Source organism: Boleophthalmus pectinirostris, unplaced genomic scaffold (assembly GCF_026225935.1).
Source record: "Boleophthalmus pectinirostris isolate CB_2022bp ecotype Guang Dong unplaced genomic scaffold, ASM2622593v1 HiC_scaffold_5, whole genome shotgun sequence".
Taxonomy (NCBI): domain Eukaryota; kingdom Metazoa; phylum Chordata; class Actinopteri; order Gobiiformes; family Gobiidae; genus Boleophthalmus; species Boleophthalmus pectinirostris.
Window position 1 is genome coordinate 16,522,451 of NW_026571404.1, and position 27,207 is coordinate 16,549,657.

The window sequence follows — 27,207 nt, forward strand, 5'->3', positions numbered from 1 at the left end:
AAATTCAACAAACATTCTCTTTTTTCCGGTTTTAAATCCTCAATCTCGGGAAACATTGCCAACACAGAATATATGGCTCTTGCTGATTGGCTGGTGCCTGGACTCGAACGGGGTTTTTGCGAACCACCTAGTGTATTCCGATTCCTGACCTAGTCCCTGGAGAGAAATGAAATTGAGTAGAGGCACTAGATGTTGCCAGCTTGGCGAGTAATCTTGCTACCTTTTCTAGAAATGTATCTGCCACCTGCTTATTTCTACAGAGATGATATTGCTTTGCCCTGAATATTCCGCAGTATGGCATTAAACATTTAACTTCACCATAGTGGTCAACTGGCAGTCCTGCTCAGAGTAGGAATACACATTTTCCTTTTTTATTTAGCCATAAAAAACTGATGAATAAATAAAAGCTACAGAAGTTTTATACCTTATTTCTCCATGGAGACGAGCGGGTTGTGAACCATCAACCAGGAAAGTTACATAGTGCGTAAGTAAGTCAAGTAAGGCTGCGTTCAGACTGCAGCCTGAAGTGACCCAAATCCGATTTTTTGGCTTCTATGTGACCTGTATCCGATCTTTTAATGACAGTCTGAACGGCACAGATCCGAATTGTTCAAATGCGACCCAGGCCACTTGGATATGTGGTCTTGAATCCGATACATATCCGATCTTTTGACATGCGACTTCAGACTGAACGGCCAAAGCGCATCCATCCGACCTACACGTCATTAACAAGCGACAAACGTCACTATTCTGCATTGAAGCAGGCGGAAACCGGAACTGTAAAATCGCCAGGTGCTCAATGCTCGCGACCATATTTGGACAACTTCCGTAAACACAGAGCACGCTCGCTGCGGTTGATGCATGGGATTGACATCGTGTCCTCCAGTGCGCATGCGGGACACTTTCGGGCCGTTTACCGTTCACAATGAAGTCACAGACAAGTCGCATTTAATTGGAAATGTGAACGACCTTGCAAAAACATCGGATTTTACAAAAAAATCGGAATTGAGCATTAAGCCCTGCAGTGTGAACGTAGCCTAAGTGATATCTGCTGAAAGTAAATCCATGTGAAGCTCTGTTTATGAATAAGAAATAAGCATGAGCAATACAAACCAGGACTAAACCAGGAATGAAAAATGTGACAAATTCAGAATAAATCGTGACTAGTTTAAGACTACCTGGGCCTCCTTCAGTGTCACCTGCACAGTGTGCCCACTCTGTCCCTCCTCACCTCCTGTTATGGACCATCCTGTTCATTTTTAAGGGTCACACACTCACAGATGGAGGGGAAAGGCTTGTCTTATTCAGCTCGAAGCTAAAAGATGATGGCTGATGCAGTTTTGTACAAGAAAAACAAGTGATGTAGAGTAACTCTGTTGAAAATATATGAAGACATGCAAAACTTTACTGAAAGTTCTCCTAAACCAGGTCTTACTCTGGACTGAATGTGGGAGACTAAATCTTGACTAAGATGGAGCTAAACCAGGATTATTTTAGACTAAACTTTAAATAAATAAATAAATAAATCTCAGACTACTATATGTGAACATCTATCAAAAACTAACATGTCCAAAACTAAACTAAAACAAGGACCCAAACCATGCATACATCTAGAAATCAACAATGTTAGGGTTTTTTCTTTCTTTTTTTTTTTTTTTTTTTTTTTTTTTTTTTTTACCTTTCAAAATACCCAAGCTTAACAGTGACAGTTTGAAATGACTAGATCTCGATTCTATTAAAATAAATTAACTGCACGAGCCAAGTCCTAATAGTTTTGTATTTTTATCACTTGCATAATGTAGATTGTCTCGAGTTCATGATAAACTCACTGTTCTCTGTACTATCCTGCACTTTTGCCTGTACCTAAAACGCTCCCAGCTCCTTACTCAGGATCCGTGTGGACTGCTTTATCATCCTGGACAGCCGATATTGTGATATTGTTCTTAGCTGTTTCTTCTTTTGTCCATTTCCACGGCTCCTTCACAGATGTGTGCTCTGATAAGGTGTGATGGCCTTTAAGCAACCCGCGTCGCCATGGTAACGGAGGTGTCGAGATGGACAAGCTTTAGAAATGCCTATCTCTAGAGTCCAATATCGCCGCACAAAAGACCGATTCAACAAAGTCCTCCGAGTGTGTTCTTGGTTCGTGCTATTTATGTTTTTAATGTTTTTCTTTCAGGGTGGGGGTGAAGTTTATTGTGGGCAAACAAGGCTGCCCCATCCCAGAAGAGGACAGAGCAGACCCCTACTCCTGCTCCCTCCTGAACTTCACCGAGCCACGTAAGAACAATACCGCTAACAACTTCCTTCAATATAAGTTTTATGCAAATTTTAAGTAAAGTGTAAATATGCTGTCAATCAACAGTGCTTTGTTATGAGCGAAATACTATTTTTAGACTGGCATTTTCAAGGAGCACTCCCCTACACTTATCTCAGTGGAGAATGTTCCAAAGTGTGGCATCAACTCCATGGAGACAAGCAGGTGGCAGCAATATAGGCCAAGTTACCCGTCAGATCTCCGGAGAAGTGACCCTGCTTCTCAATTAAGGCAATGCTTTTCTAGACATTTATTACCTCCGCCTAGGAGGTTATGTTTTTGCCGGCGTTTGTCTGTTTGTTTGTTTGTCTGTTAGCAACATAACTCAAAAAGTTATGGACCGATTTTGATGAAATTTTCAGGATTTGTTGGAAATGTGAAAAGGAAGAACTGATTTCATTTTGGGGGTGATCCGGAAGAAATCCTGGATTCTGGATCACTTTGAAATTTTAGTTAACATTGTGGTAAATGGGGCCAAAAAATTTGATTTCTCAATATCTCGGTTAATTATTGACCAAACCCCATGAAATTTGACTCAGGGATGGACAATGGGATCCTCTTTCATATTCCAAAGGCTGATCCGGATCTGATCCAGAAGACTGATTTTATCGCAATTTATATAAAAAATGGGGGTAGTCCTTGGCGGAGGTCTGCGCTCTCTGAGTGCTTTTCTAGTTTTGTAGGTATTTAATTTATCAATTAAAACACTTATACCGTATTTTTCAAAGTACAAGGTGCACTAAAAATCCTTAAATTTTCTCAAAAACCGACAGTGCACCTTATAATCCGGTGCACCTTGTGTATTAAATCTAATTGTGCTTACTGACCTCGAATCAATTTTATGTGGTACACGGCGCTCAAAAGTCTCTCAAAATGTTTTAGTGCAACTTTGGTAAACTACCAAGCCGCATCGCTTGATGGATTGCCGGAGCATTAAGGCTACCGTAGTCAGGAGCCTCGCGGATTAAAGCCCAATTTATGGTCCTTAGTCTGACAGAAACTGACCACGCACTGATCAGTGCACAAGGAGCAAGCTGTTTTTTCAGTGCTTATAGTTTATGCAAATTAGCCATGTGGTTTTAAGTTATTTTCTGTAAAACATAAACAAATGCTCAAAGTGGCAATAAACACATATCTGAGTCCTCATTGTAGGAAATAAAAAAAACAAACTTAAATTATCCACCCACATTCACATTCATAATACACATTCACCGAGCCAGAGAGACAACGCCGGGCAAATTACTCCACGATCTGCCAATGGATCATGGATGTCTGGACTAAGGTATCAGTCTCAAGTGTCGTCCATTTGTTTCGCTTAATGCGCCTTCAATTCAATTCAATTCAGTTCAGTTTCTTTATTGTCATTGTCATATAAAATAACAACAAAATGACCTTAGAGCATCACACAAACTGCATAGTACAGGGGTCTCAAACTCAAATTACCTGGGGGCCACATTAGATAAAGTCTGAGTGAGGCTGGGCCGCATTGAGTATTCGATAAATAGCGGTTGCACGGGAAAAGAGGAGAGAGAAAGAACAACACGCAACACACTTTCTTAATCTTAATAACAGTTCAGAACATGAAAATGTATTCAGAACGTAAGTTTAAACTAATCCGTCTACTCTTCTTTTGCCTACTCCTTGCTGGTTGAAACCTGGCTACGATTCATCTTGTACAGCTGAGAGATATTTGGCTTGCAGGAGGAAGCAGATCCTCAGGATAGATTGAAGATGCTCATCAGTGAGCCTTGACCTGTATTAGGTGCTTTCACACCGACAGTATTTGGTGCGCACCAAATGGTCCATTCGAACCAGAAGTGGTTAGCTCGGTTCGTTTGCGTTGGTGTGAAAGCGTCAATCGGACTCTGACCCGGACCAACTCAAGTGGACCGAAACCTCAAAAAAGAGGTGGTCTCGGTTCGCTTGAATCCGCACCAAATGACCAACTTTGGTGCGGTTCTTCTGGTGTGAACGCGAACCCGGGTCCAAACCACAGACAGCAGGTCCAAACGAACTATTCTAGATGCATCATGGGAGAAACGCGTCTCCTGCCTGTAATGACGCGCTGTACGACTCCAGCGCAGTAACAGATTGTCCAGACGCAGCCGCGATTCATTTTCGAAATATTTTACCAACAATGGCCAATACAGAGAATGTAATACACGAAGATCAGAGCAAGAACGTGCGAACGTGTGGCTCCAGAGTGAGTCAAAAATGGGGTGTTGTACTTCTGTTCAGGACCTACAGAGGTCCCTTTGTTCCCTGTGATCATGTAGGAACCAGCATTTTATTTTTAGGCTTTAATTAATCAAATAATTTTATGGCAATAGGCAATCGCCCATTCAATTGATTCACCTTTAAAAATGTCCTGCTTTTAGCCTAGTGTGAGAAATACAGTCGGACTAGATCCAAACCGGAGTCCCGAACCAGCGGGAGCAGCTCCGGTTCTGTCCGGGCTCAGATGACGTGGAGCGGGAGTGAAAAGCGCTTTTCCCGGGAAGAACCAAATGCGGACACCAACTAAACTGGATTCACGTTCTGTCCGGATGCTTTGCACCACCTCGGAACCAGCCGCGGTTCTTGAGCGCGAGGACCGGAGCAGCACAGACCTGTAGTCCACAGCGCATTCTCACTTTCCCCGCACGGAACAGGGAACCAGCGCGCAGACGGCGGAACGTACCCGCTCAGACCCAGTCATTGCGCACTGGTCTTGTTCGCCACCGTCTGGAACCAGCACATGGAGGACAGAGCCTCCGGACCATCTGACCAACGCGCTTGTAGGACGACAGAAGACCAAGGACCAGACTCCAGCGCCGTCCTGAGGAGCTGCGCGCTACGCTGAACGCTGTTGGCTTCTGCTGTTACCCGAACTCAGAACTGATGCGGTGAGTTTTGTAGAAAGTTCTGCGTTGCTGTTTTATGAGTTCGTGGTGATAATTTGAGATGAGGACGCCCGCGGTATTAACAGGGAACATCAGTATTGGTTACTGGAGGTATCGTTGTCCTACGGGATACAGAGGCTCGTTAATCGACCAGTTTTGGTTCGTTTGCCGGTGTGAAAGCGCCACACTGGAGTGTATCTGCTTCTCGTATGTCAAACATGGATGGAAGACGCTTGTTTTTGCCTCGTACTTTTTGCTAACATGTCACCAAGCCTCTGGAATAGATCACTGCAGTTTTGTGGTGCTTGCATATTGATGGGACAGCTGTGTTTGCCGCTGAGTGCGCGTGGATTTCGGCGACGCACAGGTGGAGCCTGGTCATCGGGTTGCCAGCAAGTTACGCACCGAGTGTTGAGCAGGTAAACAGACTGTCAGTGTCTTTTTATTTCTTATTAGCCCCTCAATAAAGGTCCCATACTTATGAACAGGGGAATTGTGTCAGCGCCTCCTCTGCGCTCTGATGCTGTGGTTGTGGGAGCGTAAAGTGAAGTGCGCACACGTGTACCACCATGTGTGGTTTGTTTTGGTTCTTCGGTGACGCCGTATGTGCACGTGTACTTGTATTAACAGATCCACTTAGACTCGTTGCTTCACAACTGCTGTAAATTGAGTTTTGGGATGTAAACTGCGTTAATAATCTGTTGTGAATCTGCATGGGCACCGATTGCAGCTTCATCTGTCACGGTAGGGGGTTGGGATTGTGTGTACATCTACCGCGGGCCGCACTGACATTATTCTTTGAATCAAGTGGAGGGCCGCAAAAAATCCTTCCGCGGGCCGCAGTTGGCCCCCGGGCCGCGAGTCTGAGACCCCTGCATAGTATTTTAAAAGTGCATAATAGTGTAGAGCGTTATAATCTGGTGCGCCTTATGTATGAAACTAGATGAGAGAATTCAATTATTATTGATATTGCGCCTTATAATCCGGTATGCCTTATAGTCTGAAAAATACAGTAATTGAATAACTGCAAGATGGAGAAGTTTAATGCCATAAAAATTAAAAATTGAAAAATTACATGCACACCAACACCTGATTATTTAAATAACATATAAACCAAAGAATCTGATGTGCGTATTCAGAGATGATCAAAAAGAAATTAGATGATGATTTTACTGTTTACATGCCAGTTTAATAATTTTATCATTTCAAAATTCTGATAATAATCTAATTTTGATTGTACATGTAACTATAGCTACTGTTAATCTTCAGAATTGTTTTACAGCATTTTACTATTTAAAAATGTGAACCTACGCTAGCCCCAGAACTAGAAGATTTTGATCAATTTTGTTTTACACATCAATACAATGCAGCTCTTTGTTCACAGCCTTCTTTGTTCTTTAAAACCTATTCACGACTTTAGCGCTGTTCTGCCTCTAATAAAGTATTTATAATAGTTTTTATAAAGGACACTGTGACCTGTTGAATATAATGAGCTCAGTCTTGCCCTTGGACTTTCAGTTTCTTAAAGCTCACCAAGATCACGCCTTTGGGCAAAATATTCGGCATGCAATCACTGACTTATAAAACCTGTGCAAAATTATACGACTTCACGGTGCTATTACGAGCACAGCCTTTTCTTTGGTATTTTAGGCAAATAAATAAGGATGAAAATGGAAGTTGAGTTGGTTGCTTACATATCTAAAGGTGCTCTATGGAACAATTCCAGTGGAGGGTCCTCTACCTGCCTGCATACATGAAATTGTGACAGTCTGAGAATAAACTTCTCTTGCATTTATTCAGTTACAGATTTTTTTCCTTCTCGTGAATGGACATATTTTTCCACAGCTCTGGTAGGGTCATCTGCTTTTCTCTATTGAGATAAAGTAATATTTCCATGGAAACAAGCAGGTGGCAGATCTTCCAGAGAAGCTGCACCGTGCGCTTGTTATGCCTGGGGTATGTCACTTGGGCACTACGAGAAGAAAATCCCATTACACTGACGCAGTTGACGCAGTTGGCAGTATTGATCTGTCCAAAAGAATGTTGATAAACTATGTATAAAAAAAAAATCATGGAAAGAAATGCTTGACATCTTAATACGGCTACACTAAACATCCTTTATATCAATATCCATTTCTGATTTATGTTTTTATAGATTTTATAAGCCACACCGAAAAGACTTCACCTGTTGACTTCTTCTTCTGTGGGAGTTGTGCTTAAGGGAATTGCTTTATATCAGAGCTCAACAGTGACTGACCTCCCACCCCCTGGTTCTGGAAGTAAATTTCTCATTAATCTTTCCCATAGGCTTTCCAAAAATATATTTATTAAAAATTCAAAAGCTTATTCAGGGCTAATCAGCTATGTGATCACTACCAGTAAACCAATCATAGCATTTCATTTAAAATCTGTTTTCTACTTGATAAAAAACCCTAAATTATTAAAGCATTTTAAATGTGCTTTTTGGTTGCTTATTTTTTGCTTTGCTTTTTGGACATAAAACAACTAGAAATCAGAGTGAGTGGTCACTGTTGAGCTCCATAACTACATCTTAACTGACCTTATTAAAGCATAAACAAAGACTTTATTAATAATGAACAAATTGTTTATCACGAATTCTCCAGTCTTAGTAAAAACGCAACTTAACCCAAACAACTCTTACCCTGACACCTTAATTAAGTGGCAGAGATTGACACTTGAGCCCTCTATATACTGTATTTCTTTTACTTTACTGCACAGTGTCCTCTCCTCCACACAGCAGCACAGTAGTTGTATATAGTAAGTGTAGCACAGTGGGCTCCGCAGCGAGAGTGCTGGTTTTGATGTCCAATCAGAGCCTGTGAGAGTTCAGTCAAGGTTTCAGTTCTTAAAGAAGGATCTCGGCTTAGTAACTTCTAACCCAAACTATTAACCCTAACCCCTCAGTTGCCAAGCCTGCATAATTCTTAATAAACTATTTGCCCATCATGAATTAACTCTTTGTTCATCCTTCATTTAGACTAGTTAAGGTCTAATTATTATAAAATGATACCCAATTAAGCACACTTTTCAAGTTGACATTTGTAGCTCTCCGTATTCCCTGTATAGAAGTTGTTCCAATACCGATTTCGATTCTACAGCTTTAAGGATCTGCCGGTACGTGATATTAACTAATTCCAGTGCAGAGTGAAAACAGTATTTATTTTCAGAAATAAAATAAGACAAAACTGATCCAAATGTGTATGTAGATGTTTTTTTTTTTTTTTTATCCCTTTTTATCCCAACCAGTAAATAGTCTTATTACATCAACCTGTTTGTCCAACCAGGATATCGGCTGAACAGATATTTGGAAATTTTTGAGGAACAGCGCTAATATCCTATACCACTTTGGGATTGGTGCTCTTAATTAAGTAGTTAGCCTGAATAAACTATAACACGTCTTTATGCTTCATTAAGACTAATCAGAGTGTTGTTATTATAAAGTGGTACCAATTAAGCACTATCTACAAGTCAGCAGTTGAATCCTCTATATATTTCTTCATAGCGTACACATCAGCGCAGCACAGTACAGTAGCAGTGTGTAGTGACTCTTGGCTGTGAGAGTGGTGGTTTTGAAGTCCAATCAGAGCTTTTGTGAGAGTGTCAGTCGAGGTGTCCTGTGGGTGCTGTGCTTTTTTCTTCTGCTCAGAGACATGTGCAGTAGGTCTCTAATGGGGCCAGGACTCTCTTTAAAAAGAAATTGTCAATCTCAGTGGGACTTTCCTGGTTCAATAAAGGTCCAACAGTAACATAAAAATAGCAGTTGGAAGGAACCCAATTATACACATGCACGGAGCAGGTATAACATGGAGACCACACTGTGCAAAAGTTCGATAGAGCCATGGAGTATGGCGTGAATGAATAATGCACTGAAATGTGCGTTGGGTTACCTGAAAGATGCTATAAACCGAGCTGTAAAATACAATAATGATAGAAAGCCCAAACAAAACTTAGTCAAAATCCCAAAATATTAAGCTAAAAATGTAAGATAAACATTTTATAAAGTTGCTCTGTGTGCCAGCTGGTTAGCCACAAGAGCTAGAGTATCTAAGAGTATCTAATGAGTGTCAAATGAGTGTCTAGTTTCGATACTAGTTTTAGTATTGATCAGTATCTGCTTTGTGATACTTTGGAGAACCCTGGCTTTGATACTTTGATTAGTATATGGATTTTTGTCTAACCTCCTTTTGACGGATACTGACAGCTGCAGACCAGGAGCAGCAGACTTGTCATCACAATTTGGCTCTTGTCAGACTTGATCAATTCCGTGGACTGGCCCATTATTCTGGTCTCTAATGAATCAAGAACAGAGGAGCACACAATGTTCACAATCTGCCTCATATACACTGCAGCCCACCCACAGCAGGTGTCACAATTAAAATGATCTGTGCTTTCTACACTTATTGGCCACAGAGTTATTCCTGATATACAGATAATTATATAATCACTTACCCCAACTGCTTTAGTTTTCATAATTGGATGTAAAAATGTGTCTTGCCTGCGCTTCCATTTAAAAAAAGGCTAGATATAGTTGAATGTTTTGTTTTTTCTGAGTACCTTGATCAAACTATGACATATTACGTTATACTTTGGTGTAGACGTGCTTTGCTAATGAGCTTCCTACAAAGATGCCTCAAGACCTCAGAAATGATTGGATGTTTTTGTGTGTGTTTATGAGCCTGTATAGTAAAAAAAAAACAATTACTATAATTTAATAATGATAATTTGAATAGTTGAGTAGTCATAATTCTGATATATTATTATATTTAAGTCATGTGTTGTGCTGTGACCACTAATGTCTTCAAATGCAACTGTAGCACCCAGATTTTGGGAGGCATTCCAACCCTGCCTCCCTAAATAAGAAAAAGCACAGGAGCTAAATCAAATTAATAGTAAATTTGCCAAAAAACATATTTCAAAGCCAGTGCCAGGCAGACCATTAGTACCCAACAAGTACAAGGCGCTGTGTGTTGCTCATGTGCTATGCTTAAAATTCAGATTAAAGCGTGGGCAGAAAAAACAGCAGAGGTGAAAGAAAAAGCGGTAATAAATTTGAGAACATAAGTAAAGCATTTCTATTCAAGTATAGCTACAGCTCAAGGACGCGTCATTCACTCTCAAGGCCAATGCAGGAGTGCCTTACAGTCAAGCTGCTACAGCCGTGTGCAAAACCACTCCACAGTCGTATATGAACCCTGATGGCCCATATGTGAAATAGTAGCGTGTCAGATTGAAATTGTGATTGTTATGTACAAACCTCGAAGAAAAGACTTTTATGGCTATTTTTATCGTGTTTCTAAGTTGGACTCGACAGACTTTTCCTGGTTGGTTGGATCTGGTAAGATGGGAAGGAATTTTGATTAGATTTTGTCAAACACTTTTCTTTTGAAATAGCTCAATTCAGTTTGGTATTTGTTTTATTGTGATACTTGGAATAACTTTTACTTCACAAAATAGTAAAGAAACACTTTTGGAATCACTTTGCTTTGTGTCTCATATGTTTTTTCACCTCTTGTTTTGCAAACTTGTAATTCCAGCAATACTGGGATTCCTAACAAGAAGTGAAAGATATTTGGAAAATTAAGAAAATTAATATATCATCCCTTATATGAGTATTTATCAAATAATGTGTTAAACTATGTCACATACAGATCATTATTTTATTTTTGTTTAGTTTGCTTTGTTTTGTTTTGTTCAACAGAAATTGCACTTTTGATTTTTTTTTTTTTTTTTTGATGATAAGTATGTAGCATATTTATAAAGTTTATTTTACAAACATTCTCATACAAAAACAGAAGTATAAAATTGCAAATGCATGAAAAATACTCAAAAGTGGTAGTGCTGTTTTAGTTAGTATTTACTGTCACATGCCTCTAATACTCAAAATATTTTCTTGATCTTTGCAAACCAAAGCTAAATAAAAATGTTATTGTGCCATTACAAGGTTTAAGGCATTCTTTAACTCTGTGAATGAGATATGCATCAGTGAATAATGAATTTCCCCTTGAACTAGAAGATGAACTGTTTTTCTGAACTAGAGTTTGTGAACTCACAAATACCTCGGGAATTAATCTTGCAGGGTAAGCAGATGCCCTGTCGAAATTCAAGTCACTACTGTATCTGTTGCATTGATGGAACCAGCTGCTTTTCTTTTTTTGCTTGTAGCTGCCAACTAAATATCAGTCCTTTTTACGAACAATAGGCTTTTCGGTCAATGTTGTGTTTAATTTGTCCATTTTGAACTCACAGTGTCTTTAATTGTGACAGTGTTTGTGGTCTGCAGCAGTAACAGCGACAGGAGCGTGGAGGAGAGTCTGGGCGTGATGAGAGGAGAAGACAATAGCTGCTGTTAGACTCAGTGGGTACCTGCCTTTGGATTCAGGTCACAGCACACAGGGAACAAACCGCTAATTGTTGTTGAAATGTTCGTGTTTGTTCCACATTCATCACAGCGACTTTTTTCTATTGTTTGGACCAAAGCGAAAATGGTAATTAGCTATAGATAGTGGTATAAAAGAGCCTGTATCTGTGGGTGTGCGGTGTGTTTAAATATTGAAATGGTGTTGTGGAGTATCAGCAAGCAGACTGCACCTGTTTAAAAGATGTGGTTGCAATAATGAAGTTTCAGTATGCTTCTGTGGTCCGGTGTAATCAATGCAATAGGAAATAGCATATAACAAATGAGTTTTCCAAGCCTGACAATTCAGCAAAACAATTAGCTGTCTGTTTATTCAATTAAGTTAATGTTTCCCATACTGGGATACACAAGCCCTGACCAATTGGTACTTGGAATGATTTTAGATTAGAAAAGAAGTGAATTAATACTCAGTAAATATGTGCTGTGCAGTAAAGAGGGGGTATTTTATTTCTATGGGATATTCATTGCTATTCAAGGTTCAAGATTGACTTTATTTAATTAACTTTATTGTCCCACAAGTTTGTCTTCGGCTATTGACCCATGCTGTCATCAATGCTGTACAATATATAAAAATAGAGTTTTAAAAACAATAATTAAAATCCATTGCTCCATAATCAAGTGCAGTATGCAGCATCTTTTAATATTTTTCCCGAAAATGACATGAACCAAATCCTGGGACAAAATTACTAATTTCCCAGGAATCCCAGAAAATCCCGGGAAATAACTGTGGTTGTTTTTGTTCATTTTTTGAGCCCAATTAGGCCTTATGTACCATATTTTTCAGACTTTAAGTCACACTTTTGGAAACTAAGAAACTCAGAAACTAAGAACTGACATTTCATTTTGAAAGGCAAATTACAGTAATAACAATAGAACAGAGAACAACAGGCTGTTATTGTAACATATTAAATTATTCAGATACTACAACATAACAAGTTTATCTAAATCCATTGAATTCTTCATCCTCGGTGTCACTTCTGAGCAACTCCGCGACGCAGGAGACATGCGCAGGAGACATACACTTGGCATTATTGTAAATTTTTTGAAAGTGCCCCATACAAAACTGGTTGCAGACCCAGACATCATGCTGATGAAGTGACCGTTATTACCATAGTTACCACGGCACTGGTGCCTCCATCAACGTTACTGTAAAACAACAAATAGACCATTGATTTTTATTTTTATTAGGCTGTTTTCCTGGTTTTCTGTCGTAATGTTTCCCGGGAATCGAGATATAGTTTTGATCAGATTTCCCAGGAATCCCGGGTCCCGAGATTAAACCCTTGTATGCAGCACAAACAATGACTAATTCAGTAGCCTAAGAGACACTGGCACAAAGGAGTTCTTAAATCTGTTCATGCGACAGCGTGAGGCCCTGAACCTTCTTCCTGAAGGTAATAACTCTGAGATCACAGCGTGCAGAGGGTCAGTAGGATCTTACTGGCTTGATGCAGAGTGGCCTGCTCATAGATGCTCTGCTTTGACAGGAACTCCACATAACATATTTAGATCACCATGTTACCTTTAATTGAAAAAACTACACTCTGCACTCTTGAGTTTTCCCTCCTCTTGCTCTCCGCACTAAGTCAGTCCTCCTTCAGAGTGCTATCAGAACACAATCGACATGCATCCTCCTAATGAAACTACTCCACATCGCATGAGGTTTGTCAAGTTGTTGTGTAGAGTTTTGTATCATGCTTTTGTATATTTATGGAGGATTGTACTGTGGAAGCATGAATGATGAAGGCCTGTGAGCTGAGCATTGCACGGAATCTTACAGCTAACAGCAAAGAGGGTTTAAATAGGATCCCGGAGAGATTGCTAAATTAAAACATGCTTGAATGACATCTAAAACCTCTTCAGGCATGTTTTTGATGAAGGAATGACATTATAACATGGTAGACAGCTCAGAAAAAAAAAAAAAGATTTTGCATAATACCCTTTTTTAAAGAATGTTTTGGAGCATTATTAAAACAAGGAAATGCAATGGCTGTAACGGTTGATAATATAACACTATAAACAGATTTGTTTGCCTAGTATGCAATTTAGGGGGTACTTAAGAAAAAACTAAAATTAAGAATGAAGTGACCTTCTAGCTATTCAAATTAGCAATTGTTTTTAATGTGCGATCTGAGGGGCTGAGTCTTGTTTTTTCCTTGCAATTGCACTCTCAATATTACCTTCACTATGCACTGTAACTATAAATAATTGTTTGTTTGGCCAACTTATTCCCAGCACCTCTCATAGCGCATCTAATGTATGTGAAAGTGCCAAATTGACTCCTCCGTTGGCAGTGTGTCCTTTTGTTGTTTTTCTTGAATCTTTGAAATGAAGATGCAAGTTACAAAAGGATGCTGAAACTTGGAACTAAATATATTTATGATGTCCTTCTCAATTAAAGTGTCAAGAAACCACACAGACACGCATAGCAGCTTCAATCAGTGTAACAAAGACAAAAACTGTCTGTAAAATTTAAAGCCATAGTATGTAACGTTTTTGCCCAATTATTTTCTAAAGAACTTTTTGTTTTGTTTTATATGGATGTTTTTAATGCACTGAAAAACAGAAAAACACGCTTCCTCACTCTGGATCTCTTCCTGTTTGTTTCCATGGAAATGTTGTTCCTTTGACTATAAAATTCCACAATCTCCATGGAGAATGTTCTGAAGTAAGGTTTTAACTTCCTATTTCAAAACTTAAAACAATATTTGTCCCAATAGATGTGCACAATTAATGGGACTAATGAAAATGACACAGAAAAGATTGCATTTTATAATGTTTAAGAAGTGCTCCTGCTGTATATTACTGTAGTGTTTTGCTTTGCTTTTATGTGGGAGCCAGAGATGTTTCTATCATGTTTAATTGATTCTTCCTTTGCTCTTGTGGGAAAAATGTGAAGGCACGTTGAGCTTACACGGGGTCAAACACACGCAGCAATAGCACTTCACAAAGAGACCACACTATAGTTTATACATAAGAACGAGCACCAAGAACTGAGTGTCATCCAAGGTCTTATTCCACCATTGAGTGTGAAAACATGGCTCCAGCAACAAGGACGGAGCCTCTGATCTGCACAGAAATGGTTGGTTATTTTCTGTCATTGTCAGTTTTTAGAACTTGGACATTTTCCCATTTCTCGTCATTGTGATGCACCGCACTGTACTGGCATCAAATCACCTATTGAAAGCAAACTAACTGAAAAGTTCACTTGGCTGAAACAACATGGTTATTTTTAGTATGTCTGACCATTTTTTTTTTTTCATTTAGTCATGGTTCCAGTTTTGAGCTTTATAAAGTTATTTTATGCACAATAACAACGCAATCTGTTATAGAAACTGGCAAATCGCAAAAATTGGAAATGTAACAAAAAATATTTTCTCTGCAAACTGTCATTTTTCTAGTAATGGTCTGTCACCTGCTTGCTGATATTAAACTTATCTATCTTCCATTTATTCAATTGTGTGTTTATTGCTCAAAAGTATGCACTCTTACTGTGCGTGAGCTCTCCTCTCCTGGTGTATCCTGCTTGTTTCCATGGAGATGGTTAAGTTTAATGCCATGTTATGAAACATTTGAGGCGAAGCACTAATATCTTCAAGGAGACGAGAGGTACTAAGTGCACCTTTTAAACCCTGTTAGCCATGTAAGCCACAAACTAAACTAATTGGGTTCCTTGTATTGGTTTAGCAGTTCACATTTAATTTTTTTGTCTTTGAAGTTTTTATGCACCTACATGAAATAAAATTGCAAGCTGTGAACTGAAGCCTACTGTTAAAACAAAATGTGCGTTCTTGTCAGGAAAACTGCATTAATTATTCTTTCTAAATTTAGATAAGGTTTCAATAGTGGTCATCTGGATACTGTTTTTTTTTTTTTTTTTTTTTTTTTTTCAGTCAAAACATTTTGGCGTTCATCCAGAAGGCATTTTCAATTTGATGGAACTGGCTTGAGTTTATTCCTTCGTTCAGGGTTCTCATGGTGATGGAAATCCTGGAAAAGTCACGGAAATTGAAAGTGTAATTTTCCAGGCCCGGGAAAAGTCATGGAATTTTGTAAATTCAATGAAAGTTTTGGAAAAGTCCATGGAATTTTAGTATGTTTTTGCCGCAACTACAGTGTTCTGTTAAGTTATCATTAGACTGTTATGATTATTTCCGAACGAATGCACCTTTTGTTTAAAAGAGGTGACAATAAATGCGCTGACAGTATTTTGAATGTTAAAAAACTATAATACCAAACCATAAGGTGAGTGGAAAGGGTTAACATTTCATATTTAGCCCGAAATGTATAATCAATTCTACACATGTAGGGTGCCGTAAAGTCATGGAAAATTCACTTTAGGTCATGGAAAAGTCATGGAAAATATTTGAAATTTTGTCAGTGAAGAAGAAAATTTATAGTGAACCACTCCTGGTTGAAAGAGGGATTACACAGTTTAGTTTTTTCCCAAGTAGTTTAGCATCCTTATTGTAAATCTACTCATCAACGGCAGATAATTCTGAAAAGTGCAGTGTCAAGTTCTACTTTTTTAAAGCCTTGTTCAGTCATTGAACTTGAATCTTACTCAAGCACAAGATACGACCGATTTATACAAAGAAAATCAATGTCTTACTTTCTACAAACATGATTTATGGGATGGGGCTTTTTGAGTCAAGGAGATTGGGTTAATATTGTCGTAATTGTTCAGCTTAAAATGCAGTCAGTGATAGAATAGGAGCAGAAAGAGACTCTTAATTTAGGCATTTCGTTTTTACTGCGCCATAAAGTCTAGTCAATTAAAGGAAGAGAACATTGTCTGTAAGAATATAGCCTATTTATGAAATTACCCTGAGTTATCTTGTTTGAAATCTGAGAATGATTGACGTCGGGGCGGGTGGGACTATGCACACAATAAGAGCCGATAATGAGACATGATTTTGACATTGTTTATTATACTAAGCCTGTGTAATTAGATTTGGTTTATTATTGTATTTTTATTCCACATTTTATTGCATAACAAATTAGTTTTTTAATTCATCAATATATACTTTTTTTGGAGAAGGTCAGAGATTATCTTGTTTTGCAGACAATGTTCCATAGTATAGCATTATCTTGCGTTTATTCAGTTGCAGATGTCTGAAAAAGATGCATTTTTACTGAGCGGGCTTGTCTCTACAGATCTGGCCTGTAATTTGGTCTGGTAGCGTTGTAACTGATAAAGCAATGATATTTCAGACAAGCAAGTCGTGTACCCCCTTGGAGAAAAGTTACATAGTGCACCTTTTAATTATTTATGGTAAAAGCTTTGGTTGTAGAATGCAGACTGATGTAATGTAATCATTATCAGGGGACAAAAAAAGAAAAATACCACATTTACCATTATCGCCAGAACGATAATTTTTCACAAAGACGAGAAGTTTTGACATTGTTTTTTGTGGCTTTTTGTTCTTGTTTTGTTCTTGTTTTGTCCGTAGCACAACATTTTGTTCTGTCCCTAATCACATTTACTGAGTGAGATGCACAAGTGGTACTATTTGTGCCTATCCCAAAACTGATGTGAAGAGGTTAATGGGAGGACTGCCTGGTTCAAAAATGTCAAATTTCTTTCCACTTGAAGGCAAATTTGCTGCAGTCACCTGCTTAAGCGTCAGTTTTTGCCCTAATACCATCTATGGCTGGGCAGTTAATTGAATTTGAATCGCGATTGGGATTCTGTCATCTCTAATAATTATATACCGGTACTAGGTATTTTTAATGGAGGGTCCACACTACAGTCATCTGTTAGTAAAAGCATATGGTTTGGATCAGAGGTTGAATTAAGCAGGTTGATTATTTCATGGCAATCATTAAGTTTATGTTGTTTATGTTCAAATGAATATTGAAAGCCATTTTGTTTTGGACAATGTGAGGAAAAAATCATGACAATTTTATTTTGTTACATCATCACACAATTTGAATGGATTTTAAAAAGATAAACAGGCCTTCAGTTTTGCTACGCCACATCCATGGATTGAACTACAAACTGAATTGCAAAGTGAACTTCGACTGGACAATCTGATCTTGCTAAATAAGACACTAAATGACTTGGAGGAACAATTGTCTGTTGTAGTTGTTTTATGAGGTGTCCATTTTTATAAAACAGTCTTAATGAGGTTATTGGATGATGAGTACAGTTGATTGGCCCAAGGTTTTTCTCTATCTCTGTTTGATGATTGTAAATTGTGCTGTCTCTTGACCAGGACACTCTTGGAAAACAGATTTTTAATCTCAATTAGGTTCTCCTGGTTAAATAAATAAAATTTAAAAATGTAATTAGCAAATTGCAAAGGCTGCGGTTTTTGATGTACCATAATTCCCTCCAACAAAGTGTCTTTTTCTGCTTAAAAACTGCTAACTCTGTAGTTTAGTTCTGTTCAGATTCATGCAGTAGTTTGTCAGTTCATATTTCAGTGTTTTTGTCAATTTTCATGGACACCTTTAAAGTTTGAACACTAACTCTACCTTCCTTTTGGTCAGACTGAAAAACATAAATATCTTCTGCCTTTTCTTTGGTGCGACATCTAAACTTAGAACGAGCAGCAGAACTTGTGTGGGAGGCACATGAAGTTTAGAACCATTTTTAAAACTGCCTTGATCTGTGCATTGATCTCTGGGGTAATGTTGATTTAGACGTCGTACTTAAGAATAAGGAGTTGTTTTTTAACATGTACATTCACAATTTTCACGTATAGAGTAGATTCTTCCACTCTTGAATACTGATTCACTTAGGAGTCTATATTACAGTATTCTGTGTTATAATGATGTGACCTCATTGAAAGCATAACCTGGTGTGTTTTTTTTCATTCACACATGTTTAACACAAACACACTGCATATTTAGACCGAGTTTGTACCTCAAACTAAAAACTGTTCTACCTTGTGATGTTATGTGGTAATACAGGAGCTGCTCCACTACGGTTTTAAGTTCTTTGCACCGTTCACTACAATCATTTGGCTTTGATTTGAATAATGATGATTTCAGTCCTGGAATTGCAAGTCTCTACTGAACAAAAGGCAAAAGGAGCTGTTAACTTGAAAACTACCGCTTCATTACAACAAAAAGTGGAACAGAGCATTTTGAGATTTGGAGATGTAGACAGACTAAGAATAAAGAGTTCCTCAAATGTGTCAATGAAACAAAACAAAACACAACTCTGGGTAAGTTTTTGAGGAGGTAGAAACATTATAACATGCCTAAAAGCTTACAAGAATCCATTTTATGTAACGTCAGACCTTTACAAGATAATAACATAATGGTGACCACCAGCATTATTTTAACTTTTAGACACAGACAAACAGAGGGAACATTTCATCTCTTAGGATTTTAGAGAGTTTGTAATCTTAGTGAGGGACAGATTTGAGTGGTTAGTGAGGTGACCTGGTCAGAGCCTCTCTTTGGCAGCTCCTGGAGTGTTTCTGGTCAAGAGGTACAAAAGAGATTTTTGTCTTGTGAAGGGCAAAACTGGACCATGATGAGTTTCTTTTTTCTGAATCTTCTATGTGAAAAATATCCTCTATAATATTAGGCGCTTTAAATGTGTGTAACGCTTAATAGTGCTAGAGACCAAATGTGAAAAAAGTCCACTTGACATTTGGTTGTACCTTGACTATGCCTAGTATATTTCAAGTATATATTTTTTTCTTTTGACCAAAAGGGATCATACACAACTCTACAATACGTTACAATACAACCCATTAAGCACAGTGCAGTAAAATCTTAAAATAATGTATTGGGATTCAGGGTTTAGGGTTTCAGGGTTCTGGGTGCTTGTTATTATAATACTGTACTACCAATTTTCTCCTTGAGGACAATCACGTAAATCTTAACCTTCGATTAGGCCGGTCACTATAATAAATTTGGAAGTACAATATATTGCTGAAGGAAGTCTAGACAATAAACAATAATACTGAATCTAATTTATGCCACTGACACAAACCCCTAAAGCAGGATTATCCCTAAAAAAAAAAAATCCAAAAACACTAAGTGCAATAAATAAACAACAGAATGAAATACTGTGAGTCATAGTAGTTTTGTATTCAGTCCTCTATAGCTCAAGCTTATTGTAGTACAGAAAAAAAAAGAAAGTCCCCCATTAGTACAAAGAAAAAGTTGGATAAAGTTGATGTATCAGATTTGGTGTAAAACTATTTCCCAAAAATCTAAGGTGAAGTGTGTGTGTGTGTGTATCTTTTTCCAGCCGCGGGGCAGTCTTCAGAGATAGAGATTGTGAAGCTGTCGGACCCCTCTGCTCTGCTCTCCTCGGATGTTTCAGTCATCGCTCTGGACTTTAAGGTGCTGCACCCAGTGGTGATCACCCGTTTGGGGGTGTTTTCGAGCGGGACCCTCTCTGAGCCCCAGACCAATGTGACTGTGAAGCTGCTCCAACTTGACCAAGAGGTAACAGACAAGAATTTAACGCTCTCAGATGTGGGCAGGAAAAACTTGATCATTTTTTTATAAGAAACAAGCTCCGTTTTCCTGCTTTTCTGAATGTAGCCAGTCAACCATACAAAAAGTAAACAAGAATTAATGTACTGCTTAGGAAAATTTATACATAAAACCACAAAATTGGAATATCAATAATTACAATTTACTTAATGATTCTTCAAAATGAATTAGGTCTATCACAATAACAAATACAATATATTTTGGAAGAAAATATAGAAGATAACTGGTAATATTGAAACTGATTCATGTCACTGACACAGTAAGGCAAGATTATCCTCAAAAACTATGATAAATGTACAATATTATAAAAAAGATAAATAAATAAACATGCATTCAACAGCAGAATTAAGCACTTTAGTAGTTACTTTGTTTCTGTAAAGAGGCATAGAAGTTATTTAGTCAACCCTCAAGAGCTCAAATCTAGTTGTTGTAAAGAAAAATAAAAAAAAGTTTCCCACTAGTACAAAGAAAAAGTATCACGAAATATATTGACCCTCAAGAATTACTGTTGGATCTGTCATATATTGAATTATCAGCTGATAAAGTATTTATCGTGGGCGTTTCAGGCTTAAAAGTCTTTGGATCTACATTTTGTCATTACATTTGCCTTCAATCCGCTTCTAAATCCGCAGAAGCAGGCAGTAGTTGGTTCTGATTTATGCATGCCTTGCGTTGGCTGAAATAATTGAAATGACGGGAAAATACTTTAACAGCGTATAAAACTATCACGACCACTGTAAAAAGACAGATATTTTTTGTCCCCTAGCATTTGTCTGGGCCTGTTAACGCGGCAGGTACCTCGGGGTGTAATGTAGTCCGCTCTGCGCTCGGAGCCTGGGGGCAGCTGGAGGACACTGCTCCTGTTTACTGCACTGTTTACAGATACAAAACAACAGGCTATTTGGGATAATGGACGGTGGAGGAGTGCTCAGCTATGATAAAAGACACATTTTATAGTCCAGTATTTGTAAAATGTTGTATATTTGATGCTTGGGGATATAGTTTATTGCCTTCAGTGAGATATTATAGGCAAATTTGGTAGACACAGACAACAAGAAGAGGAATGAATATGGAACTTATATTTTTGTGTGAAAGCAAACTTCGAACACTATCAACATTTTTGCCAACACTTTTTTTTAAATCTACTTTTGAAAAATGAAATGAGTCAAGATTTTTATTTCTAGTATTTGTCATTCAACATAAAAAAAATCCTGCTTTTAGAACTGTTATGGGCGTAATTTTTCTCTGGCTGAAACGCTTGCCATAAACATAGAAATATTAAAAGGGAGCTTTGTACCCCATGTGACAAAATACAGTAACAAATGAACCGAAAATTGTAAAATGATTTAACTATAAGAGTCTTTCATAATCTAATATTTTTTCTTCATAGTTAACAAACTGAGCAATCAGTTAGTATTATAAATTGTGCTTTTTATTGCAGTGGCGCTCAAACATTTCACATCACGTAACCCACCCCACATACTAGAGAGCTGGCTTATTGTATTATCATAAATATATAGGCATACCTTTTATAATCTTATTACCTCTATAACCTTTAAATCTTTAAACATTGCTTCTACTACAAAAAAACAAACAATTGTATTCAATACTTATTTAAATAAGGATTACTTGTACAAGGGTTGGGCATTCAATAAAATTTTCTTAATCTAATTAACTAATGATTTTCAATTAATCATTAACGTTTTTATTTTAAAATTATCATCATTATTATTGCATTATTATTACTAATCTGCATAAATAAGCTCAACTTTACAACATATAAACCATAACCACTACAGAGCCACATCAGCCTGTTTGAAATTATAATGTGTTTAATGCAGCTTCGCCACATTTGTTTACATCTTACAGAAATGAAACTTAAAACTGCATGGCTCATTTGCATAAACTATTAGTGCTGCTCTTAGCTCTTAGTGCAGCTCTTTAACAGTCATTTCACTCACATTATTTATGTTGGTCACTTTATTTATTTTGGCTACTGTTGTGATGAAAAAACTGAAAAGTGTTCGTCTTTTCGATGCATGCACACTCAACTTTATGTTGGGATACTGCATACACATGCACCATGACGAAACCGGGATACTCAAAAAACCCAATCATAACCGGGATACTGATCTGCATGTAAATGCACTCACTGAGTGGTGTAGTGATCTCCAAGGAGGTTTGCCAGAGACAAAATGTGAGACTATGAGGCAACAACTCCAGTGTCTGCGCTGTCAGACGCACTCTTGTCTCCTTACGCTATGCACAACAACCTACATTCGGTTTGTCGATTAAAAATGAACGAGGTTGATGAAATTCTTAATTATCAATTATTGATTAGGCGACTAATCATGCCCATCTCTAGCCTGTACCATCATAGTCTTAGCAAAAGCCTAAACACCTTGTATGGATGACTTTATGCCACCTTTACTGACAAAAAGAAAAGTTCATTTAAGTCCTGTTCATTGATTTTTTTAGGGACAGGTCAAAACAAACTTTACTGAAGAACTTGTTTGTGGCAGGACAAAGTTTAGTCCCTGTGGCATTCCTCATTTTCTGAGAGTAAAGACAAGTATACTGTGTGGCAAAAAAAGCTGAAAGTTGACCTAAAGTTTGTAAGAAGAAAGTCTTTTTGACGTTTTCCTTTGGGGTGAAAGTTGTACGTGTTTCAGGAGGCTGTGGTGACTGCGCGATTCAGCTCCATCAGCACTGGGGCCCTGGTGAACGGAGTGTGGTACAAACCAGTGGAGCAGTTCATTTTGCCTAAGGTCAGACTCACAACACTTCTGCTGACCACAACACTTAGAGATCAGCCATAACATTATGACCGGTCAAGTGAAAAATCAAATCAGAATTGGTTTTCTAATGACATCTATTTAAAGCGCAGAGACTTGGTTAATTGAGTAATATAATGGACTCTAAATAGCCATTTCCTGTCTGCTGTGGGCTTTATTATCTATAAAGCTTGTTAATCCTGTAGTTTAGACATCAATATTATTATCATTATCATTTTATATTTTAGTGGTAATCTTCATAACGTGTCTACATCTGTGAACCGAATTTTGATTTTTTTAAAACTTGCAAATTCTGTCATAATTGCAATACTTGTCAGAAAACTGTCATCTTTTTCCACATGGTTCACTTCTAATAAAAAAAACTATTTATCTTTTCAGCCATTGCAGCTTGCAGTAGGTTTGAATTCATTACACCCAAAGTTGCTGTTTGATCCTTGTCGGTATTTGCGTTATGCCGTTTCCTCCAGTGCCTATATAAAGCACTGTATACATGTGGATACTTCTAATTAGTGCATATATTGGCTGTTGTGTTTGCTCTGTGTGATCAATTCCAACAGACAGTCATATTGATTGAATTAGGAGTGGGCGATATGGCAAAACATTAAGATTTGATTATATATTATATAATCATCAGCTCAGACTTATGGCTGCTTTCCCTGGAATGGTTCCACAGCATGGCATTTATTTCCATGGAGACAAGCAGGTGGCAGCACCAAGCCAACTGAGAGGCCAGAGCAATAAGAATAACACCTGTAATTAAATAAGATGCAGGGTGCTCTGCCAGTTCTTTTTCGGTGTGTTTTTTGTTAAGGTTGACCACTTTCAACATTTTATATAGTCTACACAAGGAAAACATCAAATATATGAATCAGGATGTATGGAATTATGTAACAAAGAAAAAAAAACTTAAATAACTCAACTAAATATTTAAAGGGACAGTTTGGAATTTTGGATATAGGGTCTCAGAGTGTTGGAGACGTGTGGAGACACTTTTTAAAATATTCCATCCAGTCCTTGTATTTGCAGAGGTCGCTGGTGCTAGACTAGCGCATGTCAATGGCCATAGCCTAAAAACAGTCTTACCCACTCCACAAAGCACCCGAAGCAAATCTATTATTACGCCAGACTGTCGATGTGAATGTCTGTGTTGATAGAATAATGTTTGAAATAAACTAACCTTGCATTTGAAGCGAGTTGTACTTCCTGATAGAAAGCTTGGCAGTGGCGTACTGATATATGAGAAAATAGTCTCTCAACATGCGACGATTAATGCGATGCAAGGTTAATTTTTTTTTCAAACATTATTCTATCAACACAGACATTTACATCGGTCTTGAGTAATAATAGTTTTGCTTTGGGTGTTTTGTGGTGTGGGTAAGAGTGTTTTTAGTGGCAGGATGGCCATTGACATGCACTAGTCTAACACCAGCGAGCTCTGCAAATACAAGACTGGATGGAATACTGTATTTTCTATTGGGCACGCTCTTAAGCCTCCAACCCCATCAAAAAACGACTGCATGCCCAATACACGAATCCACTCGGGTGTCCCAGCACGACTTCAGTAAACTACAAAGCTGCACCACCCACAGCGCACGCAAACACACACGGAGCAGACAGCGACCCCGCAGCGAAAAACACCCGCAGCCACACTCATCACTCTGCGCGGACGAAAAATGCAATGGAGGAATGAACTGAAAAATTGAGTGAAATGTGCTACACTGCCACAACTGAACAACTGAGTCACTGCGAACACGCCAACAATCCAGCGGTCCCAGACAGCACCCTCCCTACATGCCACAACTGAACAAAGCCGAGAATCACCGTGACCGTGCCAAACAAAGTCCGACTGAGCCATCTAACTGTTGTGTTTCGTTCAAAGTTCAGTGCCGTTTATTTATGAAAAAAGTTTTAAAATAGACCATCCTATGACAGTGCGCCTTATAATCAAGAGCGCCTAATAATGCTCAAAATACAGTATTTAAAAAAGTGTCTCCACACGTCTCCAACACTCTGGGCCTCATTTCTTAGTTAGCCAATGCCCAAAATTCTGAACTGTCCCTTTAATTTGTCCGAGTAGTTGCCCTTTGCTTTGCCGACAGCCCTGCAAACCCTTGGCCTTCTCTCAATGAGCTTTTTGATGAATTAACATGAAATGGTTTTCACTTCACAGCTGTGTCTTGTCAGGGTCAAGAAATGCCAAAAGTGCAAATCAGTGATCTAAAAGGTTTTTAGTTAGTCAAATAAATTAAAAGACCTAAATGAATGTGTGTGTCCAAACCTTTGACTGGTAATGTATTTCATAGGGTTTTGAGGGGACTTTGGTTTGGGAGAGCCTGGACTCCGCTGGATTAACTTCAGTCAACTCATCGTCTGTGCAGCTCAATGATGGAGGAGGAGTTCTGAAGTTCTCCTCTGTAAGTCCCATTATAATTAATTCAGGAAGTCAAATAAAGCATGTTCATTTATAAAGGACAGACTGTGCGTTGCAGATAGCAGAGGGCATACTGCCTCACAGAAGTGCACTCGGCTTCCCTGGTCTGGCTGGAGGCTTCACGTTCAATATTTACGGTTTGTTTATTCATTGAGAGATATTCATGAAAACGATAATGGTCTTTTAGCCAAATGTTTGAGGACAACCCCACATGACAGAGTTCAAAAACATTGTTCACATTGGCAGGTTAAGAGATTAGCTTGTTTTTTATTTGTTAGGGGCTCTTGCATACGAGCGAAAAGGGGGATATTTCTCCCCTTGTCGTAGCCTGTGTGTTTATTGTAATCTAGCCTCCTTTATTTGCAGCTCTTTTGTGAAATGGATTTCTAGTCATTGAGAAACAAAGAAATTAAATTCTTCCATCAGTGAATACAAACTAATGGCCCATTCTTTGCACCAGCGCTTGTTATTATGTATTATTTGCCAAACAGATTTATTGAATTGCTTGTACCGTGTTTCCATTTAGAGGAACATAAATGTGGCGATGGCAAAAATGATTAATCGCATTATACAACAATGAGCTGATGTTGTCTGGATATAATCACTAAATTATTTTTACATTTTCAACAAGTATTTCCCCAATAGAAATGATTCTCTCTAAATGACACCAAATGTGGTGAATTTATCATTTTAATTACACTACTGACTACTGTGGTTGTGTCCTTGGGCAAAACACTTCACTCAGCTATCCTGTGATTGAGTACTTCAATGTGCTTTCAAGAGATTGTGAAGGCTGAGGATCTGATATAATAATTCAGAAGGTTTATGGTTCAAATCCCTCTTGTCCCGATACCTGCTCAAAGTTAGCCATAGTCATAGTTTCAATACTAGTTTTAGTTTCTATAGATTTTTTTATTTGATTGATTTAATAAACAGCCCTGGTCCTGAGATCAGGCTGGGATTTGGGATTAGTTAAGTGCATCAGTTTATAATGAATTTATGTTGTTCACAATACAGCTTCTCATATCGATATTGTCAAGAAGTCACGATATATTGCTGTACTGATCATTTTGAGTACAACAGCCCTTCCTGAGATATAAAAACACATTAGATTGTGAGCAGAAATATTAATAACAAAAATTATTTCTTCATAATTATTTCTCTTATTTACATCTTCCCCCTCTCGTCTCCACAGATGCTGAGACTCTGTCAGGGCTGCTGCGAGCTCGTCCAGCCCGGATGGAGAAGCACGTTCTGGAGCTGAGGCAGGAGGACATGTCCCTGGAGCAGGAGAGTCTGAGACATGGAGACATGGTGTTTGTGGATGTGGTGGACACCTACAGGAACGTGCCCACCAAACTACTGCAGTTCTACAAGTGGTGAGTCCCGTCACAGAGTGGGATGTTCAAAAATCTCACTGTACAATATCATCATAACATTTTTCACATGGTATGATAGAATTACAACATTTCAAATTTAATTTTGATAATAAAGAGTAAACTCAAGACTTACTCAATACCAATTCTGATCCAAATGATAATTTTAAAAGCTAATTTTTTAATCATTTTTAATACCAAATAATAGTATATGTTTATTAAACCATGCGGACTAGTTCTGATAAAACTGAAGATAAAACTGTTCAAGAAAGGTCCAATTTTATCCAGTTTTTTGGGTTTTTTTTGTTTGTTTTTTTTTTACTTAAATTTAAGTTTTAGTATATGATGTTTGGTTCTTATGATACAGGTTTTCAGCAATGAAAAATGAAATGCATAAAGGATCTTGTGCTATGAGTTGTCTTTGCCTTTTTAGAGTGCAGAGAACTGCAGCAGCAAAACAATAGATTTAGGCCGAGTGTGCACCGAGGAAAACTTTTTCAAAGT

The 27,207-nt window shown here is 38.1% G+C and overlaps 1 protein-coding gene across 2 annotated transcripts in view; it reads left to right on the top strand.

Moving 5' to 3' along the window:
• b3galnt2 (beta-1,3-N-acetylgalactosaminyltransferase 2) overlaps positions 1-27,207 on the top strand; it is a 45,880-nt gene that overhangs the window by 4,860 nt on the left and 13,813 nt on the right. Inside the window, exons 3-8 of one of the 2 annotated variants that reach the window (XM_055162872.1) lie at positions 2,180-2,280; positions 19,851-20,050; positions 22,759-22,869; positions 25,200-25,310; positions 25,386-25,464; positions 26,523-26,706. In XM_055162872.1, coding sequence (XP_055018847.1) covers positions 2,180-2,280; positions 19,851-20,050; positions 22,759-22,869; positions 25,200-25,310; positions 25,386-25,464; positions 26,523-26,706 — 786 coding nt within the window. The remainder of the gene's footprint in view (positions 1-2,179; positions 2,281-19,850; positions 20,051-22,758; positions 22,870-25,199; positions 25,311-25,385; positions 25,465-26,522; positions 26,707-27,207) is intronic. The other variant, XM_020921529.2, reaches the window with a different exon arrangement.